General features: G+C 42.6%; 1 protein-coding gene across 10 annotated transcripts in view; it reads right to left on the bottom strand.

Moving 5' to 3' along the window:
* DACH2 (dachshund family transcription factor 2) overlaps nucleotides 1-22,296 on the bottom strand; it is a 326,286-nt gene that overhangs the window by 130,689 nt on the left and 173,301 nt on the right. For 7 of the 10 annotated variants that reach the window (XM_080991271.1, XM_080991262.1, XM_080991264.1 and 4 more), the window contains 2 exons: nucleotides 20,055-20,170; nucleotides 8,755-8,826 (listed from right to left, as the gene is read on the bottom strand). In XM_080991271.1, coding sequence (XP_080847397.1) covers nucleotides 8,755-8,826; nucleotides 20,055-20,170 — 188 coding nt within the window. The remainder of the gene's footprint in view (nucleotides 1-8,754; nucleotides 8,827-20,054; nucleotides 20,171-22,296) is intronic. The other 3 variants (XM_080991265.1, XM_080991268.1, XM_080991269.1) reach the window with 1 other exon arrangement.

The raw sequence follows: 22,296 nt of genomic DNA, 5'->3' as shown, positions 1-22,296 counted from the left end.
CCTGAGATGTGTGACAGAGGCTTCACACAGTACCGATGAGGAAGGACTGCTGCTAAGTGGTAGAGAACATGGCTTGCATGGAGAAGGTCCCAGGTTCAATCCCCAGCATCTCCACATAGGGATGGAAAAAGTTCACTCCACTAGAGAGCTGTTGCCAGTGTAGACAATGTTCCTATGTTCCTATATGTGTTCTTTCTGAGCAAATACAGATATTCAAAATCTGTGTTCCTATCTTTTATTAGGGTAGGTTGTGTTAGATCTCGGGGTGGGGAATAAAACTGGTTTAGTTCATGTTTAAAGGCAAATCTAGAACATCTGAACTTTTTAAAACCGTATGTGAACTAAAACATAGTTGTCCTTAAGAAATTCACACTTCTCTGAATTTTGCAATGCAGTTCTTCAGCTAAGCAACCTGTAAAAAAAAAAGTGTGTGTGTGTGCGCGCGCGCGCTATGGTAAAGTGTGCATTAAAAAATGCATATATTGCTGAAAATAACATATAGAAATGCAATATATGTGGGGAAACTAGTTGCAAAGATGTATATTTAATTAAAATCTTCATTAGATTTTTAAAAAAATCAAAATCATTGCGGAAATTTGCACAACTAAATTTAACACTGCACAAATGAAGAGACTTGGAGAACTGAAACTGACAGATTTATCTGCAGTTAAATTTGCCTTTTTATATATTTTATATATATTTTTTGTTTTAAATTTTATTCTGGCTTTTATACTTGATGCACTTTGATCACTTTGCAGGTCACAAGTAAAAAATCAATGGAAACATCATGAAACAACATACAATGAAAAATAAACATTTGTTACAGAAAGCACCATTCCATCCCATAGCAGTGGCAAGCACAACAGATTCCCATAATTAATCAATCAACAGGTTAAAATCTAAAAGTTGAACCCAGGCAACCAAAGGCTTTTTGAAAGTACGAAGTCCTTAAAATAACATAGTGTTAAGGTCTAAAGACATTTGTCTAGATAAGGCATTCCACATAGAGAAGGCCCTGGTCATAGTGGATGCCTACTGAATTTTATTCAGCAGTGGCACTCAGAGAAGGAATGGAGTGTCTACGGGCACACAAACTGATATCTATATCCATATCCTAAGTTTCTGAGATGCACAGTAAGTTCTAACCTGGAGTGGGTATCTGGAGTCCTCCAGACATTGATGAACTACAACTCTCATCATTCCTGAAACTTGGCCAAACTTTCTGGGCAACATATGGAGAGAACATTGGCCTGAAGCCTAACTACATCAGAAGTAGTGTAAGAAGAAAAAGCCCATCCCACTTGCACTTCCTCTCTTGAAATTCCTTTAGAACAAAGGTAGAGAACCTCTAACCCACAGGGCAAATTTGGCATGCCAATACTCATTTAGTCCATGAGGCCATTTTCCTCAAATCACATCTACCTGCCCCACAGGTATGATGTCATATGTGATGTCAGGTTGTGACGGTAGATATTGGCTATATCAGCTGCTCACATACCTGAACTCTTCAGAAAGCAGGACTTCTCTCTTCACTTCTCAGTGAATAGCAGATGGCTTGAACAACCCACCTGTCAGTTACATGGCATGATTAGGACATCAGTTAGCCCATGGGGTGAGGATAAAATGCCAGCCAGGCCAAAAAGCTTCCCTACCCCAGCTTTAAAACATTTTCTGGGGCAGGTAGGAGCAGGATTGCCACTTGTTAAGTCAGTGCTCCATATAGCTCCTTGGTCTTCTACTGGGTTTCAGACCATGTGACTCTTCATGCAACAAGTGTGCTTGAAACTAAACAGTTCCAGGTCAGGTCAGGTCAGTGTTTGGATGAGAGACCATCTGGGATTCCCTGTGTATACTGCTATGAATTCCGCAGCACAAGAAAGGTAGGCTATAAATGAAATAAATTGATAATATTTTTTTAAAAAAACCCCGCAACCCAGAATAAATTATGCAAAATAAGCACTTTAAAACATAATTTTGTTTATTTTACTATATTTATATCCTACTTTTCCATACAATATACACAAAATGGCTAACTGATTAAAGCAACCAATAAAAATGTCACATGAAAACCATCGTTATGATAAAACACCGAAAGCAGCATTGATAATTCACGGGCAGGCATTTAAAAAGCACAGCAACCATCTGAGATCAAAAGCCTGCTGAAACAGACAACCTTAGCTGTTAATCTGGGGGTGGGGGTGGGGGTATCCTAGGGCATCAACTTCCGCAATCCAGGCACTGCCACGGAAAAGGCCTCAACAATCCTCTAATGCTGGTGGGATAAAAAGAGAGTAGCTCTGGTGCTGGCCTTAAGTAGTAGTTCTTAAGGCAGGTATAGCCCCCAGATGCAACTGCCATCAGCTCCCACCCACAACATCTGGAGAGCACCAAATTGTCTACTCCTGGTCTTAGCTTATCCCAAGCCTCATTCAATTAAAGCAACAAGAGTTCAAGACTTGAGAGCAAGGCGTGCCCTCTAGCCCTGTTCCCAAACACCATGTGCTTTGATTAGCCCCACCCTTTGGTGTCCATGGGTAAAGCATGAAAATATGCAGGAAGGGGGCCTTCACACATGCAGCTGTTGCACAAATGCTTCCTCATGAACCCTGATTTTGTAGTATTCGACATCACATAGAACAGGCTTCCTCAAACTCGGCCCTACAGATGTTTTGAGACTACAGTTCCCATCATCCCTGAACACTGGTCCTGCTAGCTAGGGATCATGGGAGTTGGAGGCCAAAAACATCTAGAGGGCCGAGGTTGAGGAAGCCGGACATAGAAGCTTCCCTAAGAACAAAAGGCCCCTGTGTGCACTCACACAATGTGTACGAATACAAGGTACGCCTAAATGCAGCATGGTGGCGGGGAGCACAGGTGATCAAGCGCAGGGCCATAGCTCAGTGGCAGAGCACATGCTATGTATGCAGAAGGTTCCAATTTCAATTTCGGGCATCTCCAGGTCTGACAGCTTCCTAGGTCCCTACAGGGCTTCTTTGAGTCACTTGAAAGGGGGATCTGGTTCTAAGCTATTAAGCAACCAGTTTCAGGATTGCGCTTGTTTTCTTTTTGCTCAGTCTCCAGGTGTTAAGTAGAGACGGTGCAAACGAGGATGCAGGACCACACCATTTACTGGCCTTCCCACAACATGCTGTCCTCCAGATGTCTTTGGACCTCCGACTCCCATCAGCTTCAGCAGCATGGCCAATGGTCAGGGATGATGGGAGTTGTAGTCCAGCAACATCTGGAGAGGGAAGGCTGCCATAATTAGACAAAGACACTGAGGGCAACATATTTAGAAGATTTCAGAGAGAATCTTCAAATGTAGGTATTTAAGTCGCCATCATCATCATCATAATAATAATAATAATAATACCACTGCTGACTTTCATTGTCAACATGACCATAGGACAAGGCTAATTATTACCGGCACCAGAAGCAGCTTGTGATTTTATATTACATTGAGGTAAATTACACTGGAATTAGAGTGGATTACTTTTATCAAATAGGGAATAAACTGTTAATTAACTCCCTGCTGTAGCAATCTCTTTCAGAGCTTGCAACTGTTATTAGCTCTAGATTAAACTGTTGAATTAATTTCCCACTTACTTACTATTTCAAGAGGGTTTTTTTTTTTAATTTACCTGGCAGCAGCTTTAATGGGAAATTGTATTAGCGAGCATAAATTGTTTTCTCCCCCTTTCCTTCCTATTTTCCTTTTGGTGGGGAGGGTAAACAGTTTGTGGTAATGTTTATGAAGTCGTTTTGTTTGAGCAATATGTATATATATATATAATTGTAGTTTTAATTAGTGCACGGTTGTCAGAGTATTAGGTCTGAGATTACATTATGGCTTTTGGAGAAAACAAACACTCAGGTAATCCTCACATTAAGAATAAGTTTACAAATGGTGGGGGGACTCTGTTGGTGTGGCTGTCTTGGTGTGAGGGGGGGCAAACAAAGTTCACTGTCTCTCAAAGTAGCCTTTGGGGCAGAGCCCAGCCTTCCCCAGATTTCTGCCTCCAGATGTTTTGGATTGCAATTCCCATCGATCGCAGTTGGCACCCAGTGGAGGCTTCTCCAGTGGGGCAAACACCACAAACCTCAGTCTGCCCTCTTCTGGCCCCCACCTGCCTGCCAACATCTTTGGTCTCCTTGGCCTCTGTGTTGCCCTTGTGGAACTCAGCAGGGAGGAAGATGGGGAACAAAACTAGTATTAGTTGGTTCCACTTTTCACTGGCTCCGGCTCCCAGCGATTTTTGTTTCCTGGCTTTTTGCCCTGCCAGTTCCACCACTGAGCATGGGCAATGGAGAGGGATGGTGATGCTTGTAGTCTCACCACATCTGGAGGGATAAAGGGAAAGGGAGGCCTACCACATTTTGCTGTCTGAGAAGTCCTCTCTCCCAAAGTCAAAGGTGTTCTGTACTTTAGGCCAACCAGATTATTTGGGCACATCAGGCAGAAACTTCCACAAGCAGCCCTCCCATTCCCTGGCAGTTAAAATATAACAAATTTATAAACTTACTAACTAAGAACTTGCTGCCTTTCACAAGAACCGAAGTCAGATGCCTGAGGCAGTTGCCTTAGTCTGCCTAATGACAGGACTGTCGCTGCTTACCTTCAGGGCAAAAATGTAACCGGCTGGTTTCAATAAATAAATTGGGGGTGGAGAAGCTGTGACTTTCCAGATGTTGTACAACTACAACTCCCATCATCTCAGTCTATTGGCTGGGGCTGGTGAGAGCCCTAGCCCCAAACATCTGGAGGGTACCAAGTTGGGAAAAGTTGAGTTGTACAAAAGCTCTGCCATGGATCTGCCAGTCCCACGAATGTACCTAAGTGGTCAAACCAGCTGGAGGATCTGATGAAGTGTGTAGCACACCTCAACCCTGGAGCAAGGCTGCAAACCCTTTGGTTCTGCAGTTTTTGAGAAAACATCTTAAATGATCAGCCTACAGCCCCATCTAGTCCTTCATTCTATGATTCTGTTCCAGATCAATAAGGGAGGCCTGCAAGGAGGACACAAGCTGCAGCAGTTGCCCACTTCTGTTACCCAGCGACTGGAATTCAGGAGCATGCTGCCAGTGATTGTAGAGGTAGTATATAGCCATCATGACTAGCAGCCATTGGCAGATTTATTCCCATGAATTTGTCTAATTCCCTTTTAAAGCCATACTAGGTGGCAGTCGTCACTACACTGAGAGTCAGTACAGTGTAGTACAGTTTCCACCAGCCCTGTGCCTTCAAGATAGGACTGGGAATGATGGACTATAAAGTCCAAAAGGTCAGGGCAGCACCAGGTCTCTGGTGCTTCCAGGGCTCACTCAGTCATGAAGCATTCTCCGTGACCCCGAGACACTCTCTCAGCCTAAGCCATCATGAGGACATGAGGCAGCCACGTATACCACCTTGAGGTCCACAAAGGAAAGTCAGAGTATGGATGCAGTAGTCAATAAATAAACTACCAACAGCCTTTTCTGCGGTGGCTCCCTGCTTATGGAATGCTCTCTCCAGGGATGCTCGCCTGGCATCTTTGTTGGCGGTTCGAATCCCCGCGACAGGGTGAGCTCCCATTGCTCGGTCCCTGCTCCTGCCAACCTAGCAGTTTGAAAGCACGTCCAAGTGCAAGTAGATAAATAGGTACCGCTCCGGTGGGAAGGTAAACGCTGTTTCCGTGCGCTGCTCTGGTTCACCAGAAGCAGCTTAGTCATGCTGGCCACATGACCCGGAAGCTGTCTGTGGACAAAACGCAGGCTCCCTCGGCCTATAGAGCGAGATGAGCGAGCAACCCCAGAGAAGTCCGCAAATGGACCTAACAGTCAGGGGTACCTTTACCTTTTCCTTGTGGCCTTTTAAACCTTGTGTGTGGAGTATTGTTTTTGTTTGGCACTATGGTATGTATCTTTGTGGTTTTATATTGTAAACTGCCCTGTGATGCTCAGATGAAGGGAAGTATAGGAGGAAGAGGAGGAGGAAGAAGAAGAAGAAGAAGAAGAAGAAGAAGAAGAAGAAGAAGAGGAAGAAGAAGGAGAAGGAGAAGGAGAAGGAGAAGGAGAAAAGGTAAATCTGTGGTCAGTGGACCATAAATAAATTATATCCACATTTGGTTATAAATCTAGCATAACAAACCTCTAACAAAAGCTTGATTAGACATCTCTTCCTCTTCATTAGCACTGTAGCTGTTTTCACAGAGAACCCTATGGGGGGCACATTAGTTCCATCCCCTAATTGTAGAGGGGGTGGCAGAAAGTGGTGTACAGTGGAACTTATTAAAACATAAACAGAAGCATTAAAACATCAGTTGGAACTGTTTCAATTAATTGCAGCCTCATTTTTATAAAGATTTAACTATTCATGCAAATAAAAACAAAATCAGAAATGAAATGTGTAGGGAAGGTGGAATGTGCTGACACACAACACAACTTTACAGCCTTTTAAAATACAAAAGTAATTTTAAAAATAATCTGTTTAAAATACTATATATATATATATATACATACACACACACACAAACCCCAAAACTAATAGTCCCCCTCCCTCAATTACTCTTTTATTACATAGTTTCAATTAGCAATTTCTCCCCCTTCATAAAGGTACAAATTGCTCTTTTCTTTTCTCTGGAGGAAATTACAAGATGATAGAAATACTAAAAAGAAATCAACCAAATGCTAGACTTAAGCTGAAAGCATACATTGTGCATGTTTGACAATTCCTGCACAGTGCACACATGAGATGTGTCCCTTGGCTATGGTTACACATAATATTCTACCCAAATCCACCCATTGCTCATTGCATTTAATATACACAATGCTTAAGAATTACAAACAATTCATGTTTTCGGTCTGAGCATGGCCGTGCTTCCTTTGAAGTCGTTAGGAAATAGGTTGTGGTATTACTTAAAGCATTTATGCTGGAACATGCAGAAAATTTTTAGGTTACAGGTGCACAGATGACTTTGCCCAGATGCTACGTGGCCACATCTGGAACCTAAACAATAGATTTATTCTCAGTTTCTTTATAGTGCAAATCTCATGGGTCAGAAGGAAAGGTTGCATTCACAAGTAATAGTGCTACATGCGCTGTCAACATCTAGTCAAAGGATTCATGATCCCAAAGTGTGCTTCCTGAACAAAAAAAGTGCACGGGGGGTGGGTGGGCTTGGCTTCAGACCATGAACCCACCATTAGGCCTTGCACATTGTATGTGCATTCATTCCACTCTGAGGTTCTGTGGCTGCTAACACTACACGGATGGAACTATAGCACTAAGTGGGTTTCTCCAATTCAGTGCTGGGAGCAATTCTGAGCTTGGCTTAGAGATCTTAGTGTGCTCAACTCTGCATGATGTTTGAAGACCCATGGCACACAAGTAATTTCTACATCAGCTGTTCCACTTCTTGAATTAAACATCTGCCTCCAAATCAGTGGCTGCCAATATGCTCAGCAAGTGGACATAAATCAATATCGAAGTGCATGGAGAATGCTGTTCTAGAGCACACTGCAGCATACACACAGAGAGATTTTAATGTGCTTTCGGAGGCAGATGACTAAATATCTGGCTTCCTGGCCTAGTCAGTGGCACAATTCTCCCTTTCGGTTCAAGAGGTCCTATGTTCAATTCCCACATAAGTTGTTGAATAGAGGGTAAACGGAGCCATACCTTTTAGAAGCTGTGGCTCAGTGGCACAGCACATCCTTTTAAAAAGCCCCCCCATTCTACCCCTGGCATCTATAAAGAGATGCTAGGAAATACTCAGGTCTATAATCCTGAACTGCTCTCAGTAGGGCACAGAGTAGACAACACTGAGCTAGATGAACTAGTGGTATAAGGCAGCTTTCTACATTCAGAAGAACCATAGCTCAAAGGAAAAGCACTTGTTTTTGATGCATGGGTCAGTCTCCATGTCTCAGTAGGGCTGCAAAAGACTCCAGTTTGAAACCTTGGAAAGCTACTGCCAGTCAACATATGCTGAGCTAGATGCGTCAATGGCCTGTCTTGATATAAGACAGCTTACAATGGTTACGTCACATCTGGATCTATGGAGCCTCCTGCTCCTCTCTAGGAGTGCTTCAACCTTCCATTGCTTGCACCACTTGCTGGCTACTTGTGCCCTCCATACGTGTGAACCTACCTAAGTCAGTCCATGGCATTAACAGAGCAATACAGACATGGTCTACCTGGATACTTAAGGTAGCTGCCATCACCAAATCTTCAAGTACATGCACAGCACCTAGAAAAACCTAGCCCAAGTAAGTTTAGCTCCTATTACACTTCACCTTAAGACTATGAATTCATATATATTTTGTAGCTTCAACAATACCAGCTTCACATCCCTCCTGTTGCTTTGCTTAACCTCCAGCCAGCTAAGAGGCTCTGGAGGAACTTGTTCACTATTTGGGGATATTCTAGTTGGTTGGTCAATATAAAGTTATTGCCCACCTATGGGTTTTGAAATTTCTCAGATGCACCAACACAGCTATGCTTAAACAAAAACAAAAACCCTCAGTAAGTTAATGATGTATTGTGTATAAGAAGTGTTTCTTTCCATTCACATCTTAACTGATTGCCAAGTCAGCTACACCAAAGCTTTAAATTCAAGTGGTTGCAAGTTAGAATAATTCAAGGGTAACAGACAGAAATCATATGCATATGCAGGAATACAAACACACATGCTTTTTTATAAAATATATGTATGCAAAGTTATGTTCCGGGGGGGGGGGATGTATGTGACACAAGATATAAATAGGAGTAAACACCTTGTATTTGAAGGGTCTTGAGCTCTGCAAACTTTATGTGGCTTTCATCAGGGAAAAACAAAGTTCTTATATCTGGAAAGAAAAACACTGTTAAAAGCCTTTACATAATATTGAATAGGAACACTGTCTTTTATGTATTTTGTCCATATATACAGATAGAACAAGAAGAGGTGGGCATTTCAGATCTGGAAGACCCTGCAGGAGAAACATTTGTTCATTCATAGGTGACTAGAGAGCCTTCCCACCCATAAGGTTTATGGTGGGAAGTTCTAGCGTTGAGCTGAATTTCTCAGAAAACTCTTTTTCGTTTCTTAGAAAGCTTCTGAGATTTTTCCTTTCTTCTACCACCCCCCCTTTAAAAAAGTAAGGCCACTTTGCAGAGTTTTCCCTGAATATTTTCCAACATTTTTAGTATAAGTTCTCATTGCCCACCACCACCACATTACCCTGGGGTGACACTACGTTCCGGTGCAGGATGCAAAATGGCAGTCGGCTTGCCAACACAGTTGCTGCTACTCCCACTTGCTGTGGGAAACAACCAAAATATACCATCAAAAAAGAGACAAAAGAAGTTATGCCACTGTCACTACTAATGGTGAGCCCTACCTCCAATAAACGGCTGGATAAGTTATCTGCCGGTTTAAGAACTTTGGCAAAACGTTCCTCCACCACCAGCATGACTCTTCCCAGTTTCTCCAGCACAATAGCATAAGAAGAACCTACTGGATCAGACCAATGACTCATCTAGTCCAGCACCCTGGTCTCACACTGGCCAACCAGATGCTTGTGGGAAACTCTTAAGCAGGACCTGAGCAAAAGAGCACTCTCCCCTGCTATGGCTTCTAACAACTGATACTCAGAAGCAATACTACCCCTGACCATGGAGGCAGAGCTCAGCCATGGAGGTGCAGCTCAGCCAATGGCTCAGCTAGTACCCATTGATGGCTTTATCCTCCATTTCCACAGGTAGGGTGGAGAATTCTGGGAAGCCACTTGCACACAGCTCTAGTAAGAACTCTTTGTGTCAAAGCCAATATACAGATTCAGAAATACCACCAGTATGTGGCCTTTGGAAGAGAATGTGGCCCCTGCTTAAATGTTTTGGCTTAAGAATGCCTACCCAGACACCCAAGTTACAGGTGTTTTATTTCTTTTTTTTAGCTAGTGTTGATTTTAATTTTCTTTTTAATAGTTTTAAATACCCAATTGAACTATTTTTTTACAGGTATTTTTAATGTTTTATTTTATATTGTGGTAAACAGCATAGAGCTTGCTGTTTTGCAATCATCCGGTATATAAATTTTGTTAAATAAATTAATATATGGCAACAGTTTGCTGCAGTTCCCACTTGTAAGCTATTCTACTATTTAAGACCTGCTCTATACACTCAGTGCCCTGCAGTTGGCCACTTTGCCACTCCAGGCTGAAAAAGCATAGCTGGAACGTAAGACTTTGATATCCTATTAATGTTATTCTACTGAGAGTGGTTCTGAGCAGTAAGTACATATTGTTTATAGATCCCATTTGAATACTGTATTCCAACTGCATAATTTGAGGTTTGCTAGAGGAGAATCTGGAATTGTTGACACTCACAGATCCAGACCCCTTCTCCTAATGACACCACCTAACAGCAGCTCCTACTGTTCCAGAAAACCTCTGGCTGGCCTATGTCTGCTTGTTGCATGAGTTAGGAACACTGTAAAATTTCAATGATGTCTTTAAATTTGAATGGTTTCAAGCTGTTGTAAACTCCTGAAGCAATCAAAAATAATCTGTCATGGGACTGCTGGGTATGTGTACACTGCGCCATGGCCTGATTTGATGTTAGATTTATTGGAGGGTAAATTATGTCATTTATGCATCAACTCACAGGAGGAAATGGGGAGGGGGAGCAATCCCTATGCAGTTAATTTAATAATAGAGTGGAAAGCCACGATTACTGTTTCAGGTACACCCGCTCTTTCAGAGAAATGGCTGGCCCGCGTCAACAACAGCAACCTTTGCTTCTCAGAGCCATGCGATTAACAAGTGTTTAGTGGGGGGCTTTGAGAGACACATCCACAAGTGGTTGAACCAGGAGCAAAGGCCTCTTCCACTGGGTTCTGTTGTGCAGCAGCCTAAACCTATCAGCCTCCTTTTTCACCTTTCTGAAACTTTCCTCTATCCTCAAGGTGGTGTCTTGGTGTCTTCCAGATGTTGTTGGATTCCTACCCCCACCCCCATCATCCTTCATCAGAAACTGTTAGAGTGAGCTTGTGTCAAGCTGGGGTAAGAGGACAAGGCTGTGGCAAGTCTAAACTTGACGTATGTTAATGGGTCAGAGAGTATCACATGATCTATGAATATCTTTGGTTAAGATATTTCTTTGCTGGTCTGGTTGGTTTCCCTACAGTTACCTCCCTTGGCTTGCTGAAACTCCCTTAAATCCTAGGCTTAGGATCCACTGCAAGTGTAAGTCACTCAGCCACTGCAGATGCCTGATTCCTTTCCCTCCCCTGACTACATCACGATGAACATTACAGGCATGAGGACAAGTCCTTAAAAGCCCACCATTAATAGCAGAAAGGTTCTTCAAAGTGAGAACTGCCTCCCTCCACCAGCAGCCTTTCAACCTGGCCACATCAGAGGGGCAGCTGAGACAGCAAGGCTTGCTCTAGTGGCATGGCATTCGGCTTCCCCTCTACACCTGGTTACAAGTGAAATAGCAGCACCTAGACTATGTGCTTAGCTGGGACCAGCTGCTGTTTTGCTCCCACCCTCCCAGAACTGCCACCCACAGCAGCTATCCCACTTGTGTGAAGAACTATTGAGATGATTACATCATGGACAAACAAGAGACAGTGAGCCTGGGTGTGACATTGGCCTGGGTGTGACATGACCAACTGCCATTGGACTTCTCACCTATATCATTCTTTAGGTACTGAGACTTCACTTTGTTCCTTTTTCCTCATAATCGTTCCACTCATATATTTTTTTCCTTTTTGATTCCCATCTATGAGATAGCATGCCATTAATTTAAACGGCAAGCTGCTTTGAGTTCACTGACTAGAAAGCACTATACAGATGCCGACAACTGAATAAGGCTGGCGATCCTAACCCCACTTACCTGGGAGTAAGCCTCACTGAATTCAATCACTTACTTCCGAGTAGGCATTGTTAGAATTGAGCTGTGTATAAATAAAATATGAGTTGTCACATACCCCCTCTCAGAATTATACCATTTTCACCCCTTATCTCCTCTCTCCATTTTTTAACCTTTTGCAAATAAAATAAAATAAAGCCCTAAGATGAACCAAACCCAAAACAAACCGCTGAAATTCTGTTCTCCCTATTTAGGTCATCCCTAGATTGGACACTCACTAAATTGGCAGCGACAGGCCCTCTGATATTTCAGTACAGCTTCCAGAGAAGATTGTACATCTGAAGTGACTCCTGGGGGGGTGATGAATTCATATTTGCTAAACAGATTAGCTGAAATAAGCATAATAAATGAAAGTGGGTTTGTTTTGTTTTTAAAGAAAAGAAAGAAAACAATTTCACACTAAAATGCAGGCTTGACTTATAAGAAGTGGCAGCTTCAATGGCCCAAGGCCTAAGATTGGTTTTGCCACTTGATAATTTGACTGATTCACTTGAGTAGCCAGAAGAGGACATTTTCTGCCTGATTTCAGCATAATCGAGTCACCTGCTCCATGATTGCCGAGGCCAAGTCAATTGCACTCGGCTGAGCACCGAGGGTGTGCGATGCATTGCAAAAAAGGAACCTTTGCTGCATATGTGTGCAGAACTATTGAGATGTAAATGATAGTGGAACACAGCCCATTCCCACATATTAGAAACAGCTTCTTTACCACTATATGAACCTTCTCTCTGGAAGACAGTTACTGCATTTTGCTCTCCTAAGGTTGGTTTAGATGGTCACAGTCTGGAGGAACTGAACTAGAGGGGATTGATCGCAGCTGTAGCCCGAGTCAGACCATTGGCCCATCTAGCTAAGTACTGTCTTCACTGGCTGGCAGCAGCTCTCCAGGATATGAGTCAGGATTGGAGACTCTTCCAACCCAACCTGGGGATATTGGAGACATCCTGCGTGCAAGACAGGCACTCTGCCACTAAACTATGGCCCTTCCTCATCTAGCCTAGCTGCTTGCTCCAACAGCACCACTTCTCAATAACATTCTAAAGATTATTTCATAAAAATAAGGAAAATGGTGACAAGAGAGAGAAGTTGCCCATTTAGCAAGGGGCTCAGAACAGATCCCTTCAACTTGTACAAGAGATCTGGTAAGAAGGATGGGAAAGAAGGCTGGATAGAATGGGTGGCTCTGCAAGTACTCTGCCTCCTTTATATTACTTTATGGGTGGTTGTTGTTTTGTTTTTATAAGGACCAGCAATTATCTTTCTGGCACTTATTTGAAGAGGCTGAGGTGGAGAAGACACAGCTAGATCCAACAAGATCCAATTTAAGAGTCAGATTGTTTAGCTACAGCTGAGAATCTGTTGGTGCTCATATGCTACTATGTGATAATGATTTCATTTTAGTAATGTATGAAAAACCTTTTATTTAGACAAAACACTGTTAATGATTTATGTGTTTATATTACTTGTCTGTGCAACTGCCTTTGGTGTGAGTCCCTTAGGAGACAGTAATAACCATTGGCATATAAAAGAACATTAAAAATCATATCAAAAATAGTTACATAAGCACAACCTGAAACTATGTGTGCTATCATGCGAATTGCACAGTTGAAGAAAGGCAGGTTATTTCGGGAAGTTTTTAGTGTCTGATATTTTATCACCTTTTTATAATTATTATCATTAATTCTGTTGTGAGCAGCCCAGAGTGGCTGGGGAAACCCAGCCAGATGGGCAGGGTATAAATAATAAATAATAATTATTATTAATAATAATAATAATAATAATAATAATAATAGAAACTATTTAACCATGAAAATAATGAGCAATAGGGCATAGATTTAACACTGCCAGAGGTGGCCAATGATGTACATCTCTTGCTCACTCTGACTAGGTCTTCAGCATTTTATGGCAACTGAGCAGCTTTGGTCCTCACTGGGCTGTCTCGGCTTCCCTATTCCTACAAATCTTGGGGTTCCTCCAAACCTGATGATACCTCCCTCTTATGAATGATGACGTTTTGGCTTCATAGGCATCCATACGTGGCTTATTATTGATGTATATCACTCTCTGCTTTTGAGGGTAGCATTCAGTATGAGAAAAGAGGCTTACTCAAAACTATTTTTCTGTTTTCCACCTTTATCTGAAAAGCCCACCTAATCAAGCCTTGAATTACATAATCACACATTAAAGCACTGTCTCCATGCTTTAACAAATCATCCTCTGGTAAAAACAACAACACCGAAGGTTTAAGCCACCTCAAATTGATTCAACATTGTTTCAGTCTATTTTCTATTTGACATAGGTTCCTGAACGATTTAGCCATATTTTTTCAGAATCAAAGTCCACGATCTGGCAAACCTATTCTGTTAATAAAATGAAAAGCTGACCTTGCCTAATTTAATAAGTCAGTGCAAAAATACTCTTTCAACATGCTAAAGAATTCCAGAAAAGGTTATCGTCTAGTTCTTTCAGAAGAGGTTGTTCTCTCTTTCCTAGTCTGTTTCTCCGAGCTGTATTTTCGTAATTTGTAATTCATTATAATTTTTAAAACCCTGTTTGCAATATAATATTTTGATAACAGCTTATGTGACTGATATTAATAGGCACATACTACAACCTTCATCTTATTTTTGTGCCCAGTGCTGCCCTTGTGCCTTGCAAGGCACAGAGACTAAGGAGGAGGACGCTGACAGCCAGTCAGCCAATGGACTGGTTGCAAATAAGAAGGCAGGCAGGAGGGGACTGGTTGAGGGAGGCTGATGTTGTTGGGACAGTGCCCCATTTCCTTTAATGGGCCAACCTCCACTACATATGAGGAGGTGTGTTCAAAGAAGGCAAAAGTGGCTATAACATGGAAATGTAGAAAACTAAGGGAACCTACAAAGTAGATTAGGAGTCCTGGCAGGTATGGGAGATCTTAGGTCTCTCTATCTGGCTCTCAGGAACCTCTCCAGGCCAAACACCCTTTACCAGCCACACCCCATCTCCCCAGAGCACATCTCCCAATGCCCTCCTTTGCACCTTCCCTTGAATGTTTTTGCCTAGCTGGTATGCGTTCATGAATTCTGATAATCCTTCTTGCTTGCCTGGATGAAGGATAGAGAAGGGCATGTGAGTACCTCTAGAAACTAGCCTACTGTAGAAAGGTTAATTGCTCTGTTATTTGCTCTCTCCACTTTTTCCTCTGGCTCCGCCTACCACAGGCATGTGGGCCCTAGATGGTTACCTGGAAGAGAATGTGGCCCTTGGCCTGAAAACGGACTCCAATTCTTGTTCTGGGGTCTCTAAAATCCTATCCCATGAACAAGATTTCAGAGTCATTTCTAATACCAGTGGTACCTCGAGTTACAAATGCCTCAGGTTACAAACTCCGCTAACCTGGAAGAGTTACCTCGAGTTGAGAACTTTGCCCCAGGATGAGAACGGAAATTGTGTGCTGGTGGTGCAGCGGCAGCAAGAGGCCCCATTAGCGAAAGCACGCCTCTAGTTAAGAACAGTTTCAGGTTAAGAACGGACCTCCAGAACGAATTACGTTCGTAACTAGAGGTACAACTGTATGCACAAAAATCTGGATGATGCAAAACCCACCACCCATCCAAAAAAAAACCCCACCACCACCACCTCCATCTTTTGGTTACTTAAGTCTGACTGAGAAAATGAATAGCTCTGATACAAACTGCAGATCCCCACACAATTCATAAATACGTGGAATAATTATTTCCCGGGGAAGTAGTATCTAATTTATTGCATTTTTATGGAGTGTTAGACTAACTTCTTATTTGTGGCCTGTCAAAATAGCAGCAAATTATGGCAAACATAACATTAAATGCTATGCTGTAAAGCAAATATTTATCTAATTTGGGATTCTGTACATCTTAAAAAGCATGATGGCTTGCTTTTCTTATGTCAAAAGCAAATAAACGCCTACTTTGTTCCTCTCAATTGTATGGACTAAAGGGGGTATCACTATCAGTCAAGTTATTCTAAGAGCTGCCATTACCACTTAACATTTTTTATGATAAAACATGACTCTCTTTTAGCTTCTAGTCTAGATACCAAGGCAATCCTTGAGCCCACAGCCCAATGCAATAACAGACCACAAACTAGCAGGAGTGCTACTGCCTTGGAAATACAATAAATAAAAAAATGAGCAAACTATAGCTTCCACATCTCCTTCCATAATATGGAACACTACTGACTATTACAATTGTCATGCTTTCAAAATGAATTTTAATATCACCCTGTCTTAAGTGCATCAGTCCCCATAAATCTAATGCCAAGTCTATGAGGCAGTGGTTGCTCTGGGACACAGAAGCTATGGGGAACATTACTGTTTTTCTTTGTCCTTTAGGTATTTCTCTGACTCTGGGGTATCTTACTGCAGAGAAAGCTGATGATCTGTCAAAGCCCTGGTTTTGCTAAGCAGTTGACATGATTCCAAAGCATTCACTCCAACACTGTATTCTGGGGAGCTTGAGGCTCTGAAAAATGCTGGACAGAGACTCTAGCACAACTTGTACATGTCTTGCTCAGAAGCCAACCAAACACTGGTTAGCGTGCATAATCATACCTGCCATGAGGAAATGCGGGCTGCAAAGAATGATTATTTCACAGCTTGCATTGCATCCTCTAGTAGTCAGCCAGAAGAGTTATTTTAGATGGGCTGGAGGTTACTGCCTCCCACCGTAGGGAAGCAGCCTACGGAGCTGTGTCCAAGTGGCTATATACTTTGAGGATAAAGCTGCTTGATTTTGGGTGACCTTGACTCTGCAGTTGTAGTTCCAAACGAAGCATGCAGTGCCATAGTTTGTGATGCGCTGTGGGATCGGTTTCAGCTTATGCAATCAGCCTCCCCACTACCTACCACCATGCAGGTAACATCATGGATGACATGGGGTCTTAAGTAACAGCAGCAGCAGCAGCAGCAGCAACCACTATGACAAGCTATTCAGTAATTACATTAAAAGTGAAAACAGCAGCAACAATCACCTTAAGGATTAGGAGTTTTGCAATAAATATGTTAAAAAGAACAAATCCACGGGCTTGATGTTTAAAGAAAGGAACAAAAGGAAGGTGGGACAGGAGAGGGTGAGAGAGAGAAAGAAAGAGACAGAAAATAGACTTGAGAGAAAAGAGATATTTAAAAACTTGGGAGAAAGGCAGTATTTTCAGGTACTGCAGCACAATCAACATACCTTGTGAATTCCCTTAACTCACAGCCCCACAGATCAAAAATTTGCCCACTCCAATTTAGCTTCAGTTGATCAATTTAACTATTACAGCTTGCAGACCTAGATACTATTCTTGAACAACTTTGTTATCAGAGGAAAGTTTAAAACTAAAAATAATCAGATCTTTCTATGATCCCTGCAAGGCATCACTCATGAGCGTGCGATCTGTATAAAATACTTCTCATTTTGGATTAGTTTGAGGGCACACCAGATGGAACACAGGGTACTGTGGGATCTGCCATTTATCACAGTGACAGTGCGTAGGAAGCAACGATCCTCTCACCACAGGGGGAAAGGCAGGACTGCAAATGTAGAGAGCAGGAATCAAAAGATGGACTTTGTGGAGTTTGGCAACATTTGTGCTGCTCATTAACTTAATCATATTAATTTATTAGCCACAAACATCAAAGTAATTCGAGGCAGAATTTTTGTCACCGAGAACAAGTCTCCGCAGAGACAGTGGGTGAAACAGTCGTTTTAAAGGAGTACAGTTTGCTTCACATTTTGTATCATATAGATGGCTAAAATGGTATGTCTCGCATGCCACATGAAGCTGCTGCTTTTAGTCGTCTCCACTTTGGGGCACGTAGCGTATGTTTGGGGATACTGACCAAATCCTGCCTCCCTGATGCATACACTTAGATGTTTAAAGGTGAGCATGCATACGATGCCCATGTTTCATGCAGTAAACAATAAACATCAGCATTAACACTAGTGTTTCCCATAGCTGCGTGGTGTGTGTGTTCCGGCAGCTTTAATTAGCAGCTGGCCATGGGGTAATTTAAAGCAGTCATTACATGGCAGTTGTGAAATATCTTTGTCAACCAGTCCCGATTTCTGCCCTTTTAATAAACGCATATTGGAAGTGATTTTGCATTTCTTTCACATCTGCCAATGTTCCCAGCTTATAAGGAGAATGGTCAAACTGAGTCAGTCCAATTCTTCCAATAGTTCAGCATTCTGTCCACAGGCCCTAGCCAGATCACTCAGTAGGGGTGTGATCTCTAAGCAGGGCAAAATGGTGGTATCCCATTTCTCTTTCAAGCTTTACTTAAGTCCAAACATACCAATCATCACAAGATCCTGGACTATACGACTTCATACTATATCCGGGGGGCGGGGTTGTTGTATGTTGGAATGGTACACAAACATACCACAAGTCCCTGCAGACAAAAACCTGAGATCTTCAACCATCAATCTAAACTACTCAGGGAGAGTTTGACCACACGGTAACTTCCAGTAAAAGTTGAGATGGATATGCATTTGTACAAAACTCGAAGTCTGAAGAAGACTTTTGGGGTGCCCAAAAGCATGCTCACAGCATTGCATGACGTTTTATTTGAGTCACAATAATGGCACTGGTATACATTGTGGTATTAGGTCCTTTGTTTTGCCTTCAAACAACACCGTACATTACAACTGTGGGAAATCCCTGAGCTACACTGATGTTTCTCTCACAGAGCTACAGTTTCCAGAACCAATCCCTCTGGGAATTGTAGCTCTCTGAGGGGAATAGGGGACTCCTGACAAGTCTCAGCACCCGTAGCAAACAACAGTTCTTAGGATTCTTTGTGGGGAAATCACAACTGCTTGAAGTGGTATGGTGCTGTTTTAAACACAAAGTACATAATGGGGGCTGAGGTATCTCCTAATAATCAAATGAAATCTACCATCCTGTAGATGCAGGCATGCCCTCTGCAGAAACAGAGAACAAGTCTTTGCCCTCTTGTACATGATACCCAGTGGTGGGGAACCCCCCCAGACCAAGGACCTAATTCATTAGTGGCCAGCTAATGGAAGGGCATTTTGGCTAAGCCCTGCTGGCCTGTCCCCTCCCTGATGTCAGCTGATCACTGGATCTTACAGTGCCCTGTGCATAGTGCCCTACAAGCACCGATAATCAGCTGACTGTCAGGCCTTGTGAAGCACTGCATGCACAGCACACTGCAAGACCCAATCGAATGATCAGCCGTTTGTCGGGGCTTTCCAGGCAATGTGCTTGCCTTCATAGTTTGATTTCAAACCAGGACAGCAAAAATGGGTCACCTGTCATTGTCAAAAATGGGTCAAACTTAGCCCATGGCTGGATCCTGTTACCCACCTCTGTGATAGCTCTCCTAGCACTGCCTACCCAGATGTTCAAAGGCATTGTGTACACATGTGTATGATATCTACATCTTGCATGGTCTGCCACAGGAAACATTACTGGTGTTACCCACAGCTATCACCATGCATGAAGGTCCTCTTTGATCATGGTTGCAGCACCGGATTAACCCTGTGGCAGTCAAAATCTTTCTCCCCTCCCCCCCTTGCAAATTATCTCCTAGTACTCACAAATATTCTATTAGAATTCGGAGTTGGCAAGAACTTGCAACACACCAACTCACAGAAAGCTTAGTTTCTGAAGGTTTCTTGTGTACACACTCAAGTGGGACAGCCTTTGAACTAAGAAAGCTTGATTGTCATTTTCTTTCAAGACCAAACCAATATTATTTAAAAGGCCAGTGCCTACTCTGCCTATTTGGTAATCCAGCACTGGACGGTTGGTTTCCATGTGTTTCGACAGAGCAGGAGAAAGAATAATTTCACCCCACTACATTTAAGAGAAGGTATTCATGCAGCCTATGAGGCTGTTTGAAGATCAGCATCCTACCCCTGCCTCCGCCCGTATCATATAGCCAAGTATCCAATGGCACTTTCCCTTTAAGGAAATTACGATTAATGAAGAACTAAATCGCAAATCCATTAGGTTTTAGTCAGCACAGCAACACCACACGGGGTTTTTCATGAATGCTCAAAAAATCCAATAGCGTAACCTCTGGTAAAGCTTGAAAAGCCCTGAAGGACAAGGCAGTTAGATCAATATTAGTTTATTTCAACTGCTGTGCAGTACGGAGAGACAGAGCCGATCATCCAATGGATTTTATTACCTGTTGGGGAGATAAGTCCTGGTGATAAGAGGCCTGGTACTCCGTGGGGCAGTAGGCGCGTGTTCTCTTGTATTGCAACCCCCAGAGAGCGCTTGGGGGGTCTTCCTGGTCGTGAACTGTTGAAACAAAAGTGAAAATGAACTTTTCAGAGCTCTTTTGTCAAAAGGATTTGCATAGTAATGCACTCTGCATTGATTTTTTAAGGTCCTGAATAGCATAGAGGCCTTGGCTGTATTCAAGACCAGCTCCTACATCCTTAACTCTTTCGGTACCCGATTCTGCCAGTGGTCCTTAAACAAGTGTTGAGGGTGATTGGCTTTTCTGAACTTTGACATACCCTCCAACATTTCTCCAATGAAAACAGGGAAATTCTATTCCATAATAATAATATTACTATTTACACAGCACACATCTGACTGAGTTGCCCCAGCCACTCTGGACTTCCAACATATATAAAACATTAAACTTTTTTTTTTTTTAACTTCCCTATACAGGGCTGCCTTCAGATGGCTTGTGGGGGGTCAGATAACTCTATACCCCGCAAATATTTCTCTGATGAAAATAGGGACATCCTACCATACCTTCCAACATTTTCCCAGCGAAAATACGGACATCTTAAGGGAAAGTGGGACATTCTAGGATCAAATCAGAAACTGGGACAGCTTCTGTAAATCTGGGACTGTCCCTGGAAAATGGGGACACTTGGATGGTCTGCACGGGGGATAGGGGTTAGGGATGTGGCATTCCATTTCTGAGAGCAAATATTCAACTTTACTAGATGATCCAGTGTTCTAATCTCATCTATCTACAAGATTTTGATTTCACTCTTTTTTCAAAAGGTTTAGGGCGGTATGCTGCTCCTCTGATTCACCCTCATAATAACCCTGTGAGGAAGGATGGGCTGAGATGCAGCAACTGTCCTGCTAAGCTGAATGAGGACTTGACAGGTGACAGCAGGACTCAGATCCCCATTTAGCCACAAAATTTACAGTGTGTGACCTTGAGACAGTTGCTACCTCTCAGCCCAACCTTCCCCAGGCCATGAGGATCAAAGCAAACAAATCTCGTCACCACATTGCACCAGCTCTCATGATTAAACATGATAACCATGGTTCTTCAATACCTTTGGTGAGAAAAGGGATTTTCTTAGTCATGCACCCCTGTTTCAGGGTGTGACTGGATGGCATTCTAGATTCTGATCCATGTCATTATTAATTTAATTGCTAGCCAACTTTTAATTTAATTGCAACCCAGCCATTATTGATTTAATTGCTAGTTTTATCCCAAAATATCCCAGGGGTGGTTTACAACACATTCAAACAAAACACAATGATCACAATCCATTAATAAACTAAAAACAAAAACAAACAAACCAAACAAACCTCACAAGCAAAAATATTTCAATTATCAAAACAGTACAATTGTACAACAGTACAATTATCAGTACAACAGAACAAGTTAAATACAGCAATCAGTAAAATATTGTCACAGAGGCAAGAAGGAAAAGATGTGACTTCAGATGACACAGGAATGGGAATAGTCACTTCTTCGGGGAAAGAGAGTTCCACAAATAGGGTGCTATGACAGATAAGGTCCTGTCATTGCAGAACAGACTGGCAGGGCCACAAGCGGGGTACCCCCCAGAAAACTCAAGGCTTGAGCTGACACATTGTGTTGAAGAGCAGCTCCAGGCTCCCAGATGAATTGGTTTCCTGGTGGAGAAGGTAGAATTCCTATGTATGAAGCCAAATCTCTCCCCGCAACCATCACCTATGCTTGTGCCCAGGTACCCAGGTGGGCAAAGCTGGATCATGCCTGGTTCACTCTTCTCATCTAACCAGGTCTCAATAAGACTCACCAGGTTAGATGACTCACAAGTCTCATAAGACTCATAGGAACTATAAGAGTAGAGGCACATGAGGCTTTGCCCCACCAAACCCAATCTGTCCCCAGCCACCTGCCTTCCTACTTGCAACCAGTCCAGAGTGTGGCACTGCCTGTCAGCTCCATGCCCCTCTCTGCCTAGGACTCATCTGGGGACAAAACTGGAATTAGTTGGCTCTGCCTCCTGCATCCTACCAAACCCAATGGGTGGGCATAAGCCACCACTGACCCTGGAGGTTCTCATCAACAGTTACCTCCTGTTCTCTGGTCATAGCCTTAAATTATGGAAATTATTTCTAAGTTTGCATTTATTCATAAATATTTACACATGTAAATTTTGTGCAAATCTTTGCTCTCT

The sequence above is a fragment of the Podarcis pityusensis genome, assembly GCF_964106645.2.
Source record: "Podarcis pityusensis genome assembly, chromosome: Z".
Lineage (NCBI taxonomy): Eukaryota > Metazoa > Chordata > Lepidosauria > Squamata > Lacertidae > Podarcis > Podarcis pityusensis.
Note: the sequence above shows the minus strand (reverse complement) of the source record. Positions and strands in the feature narration are given on the sequence as shown.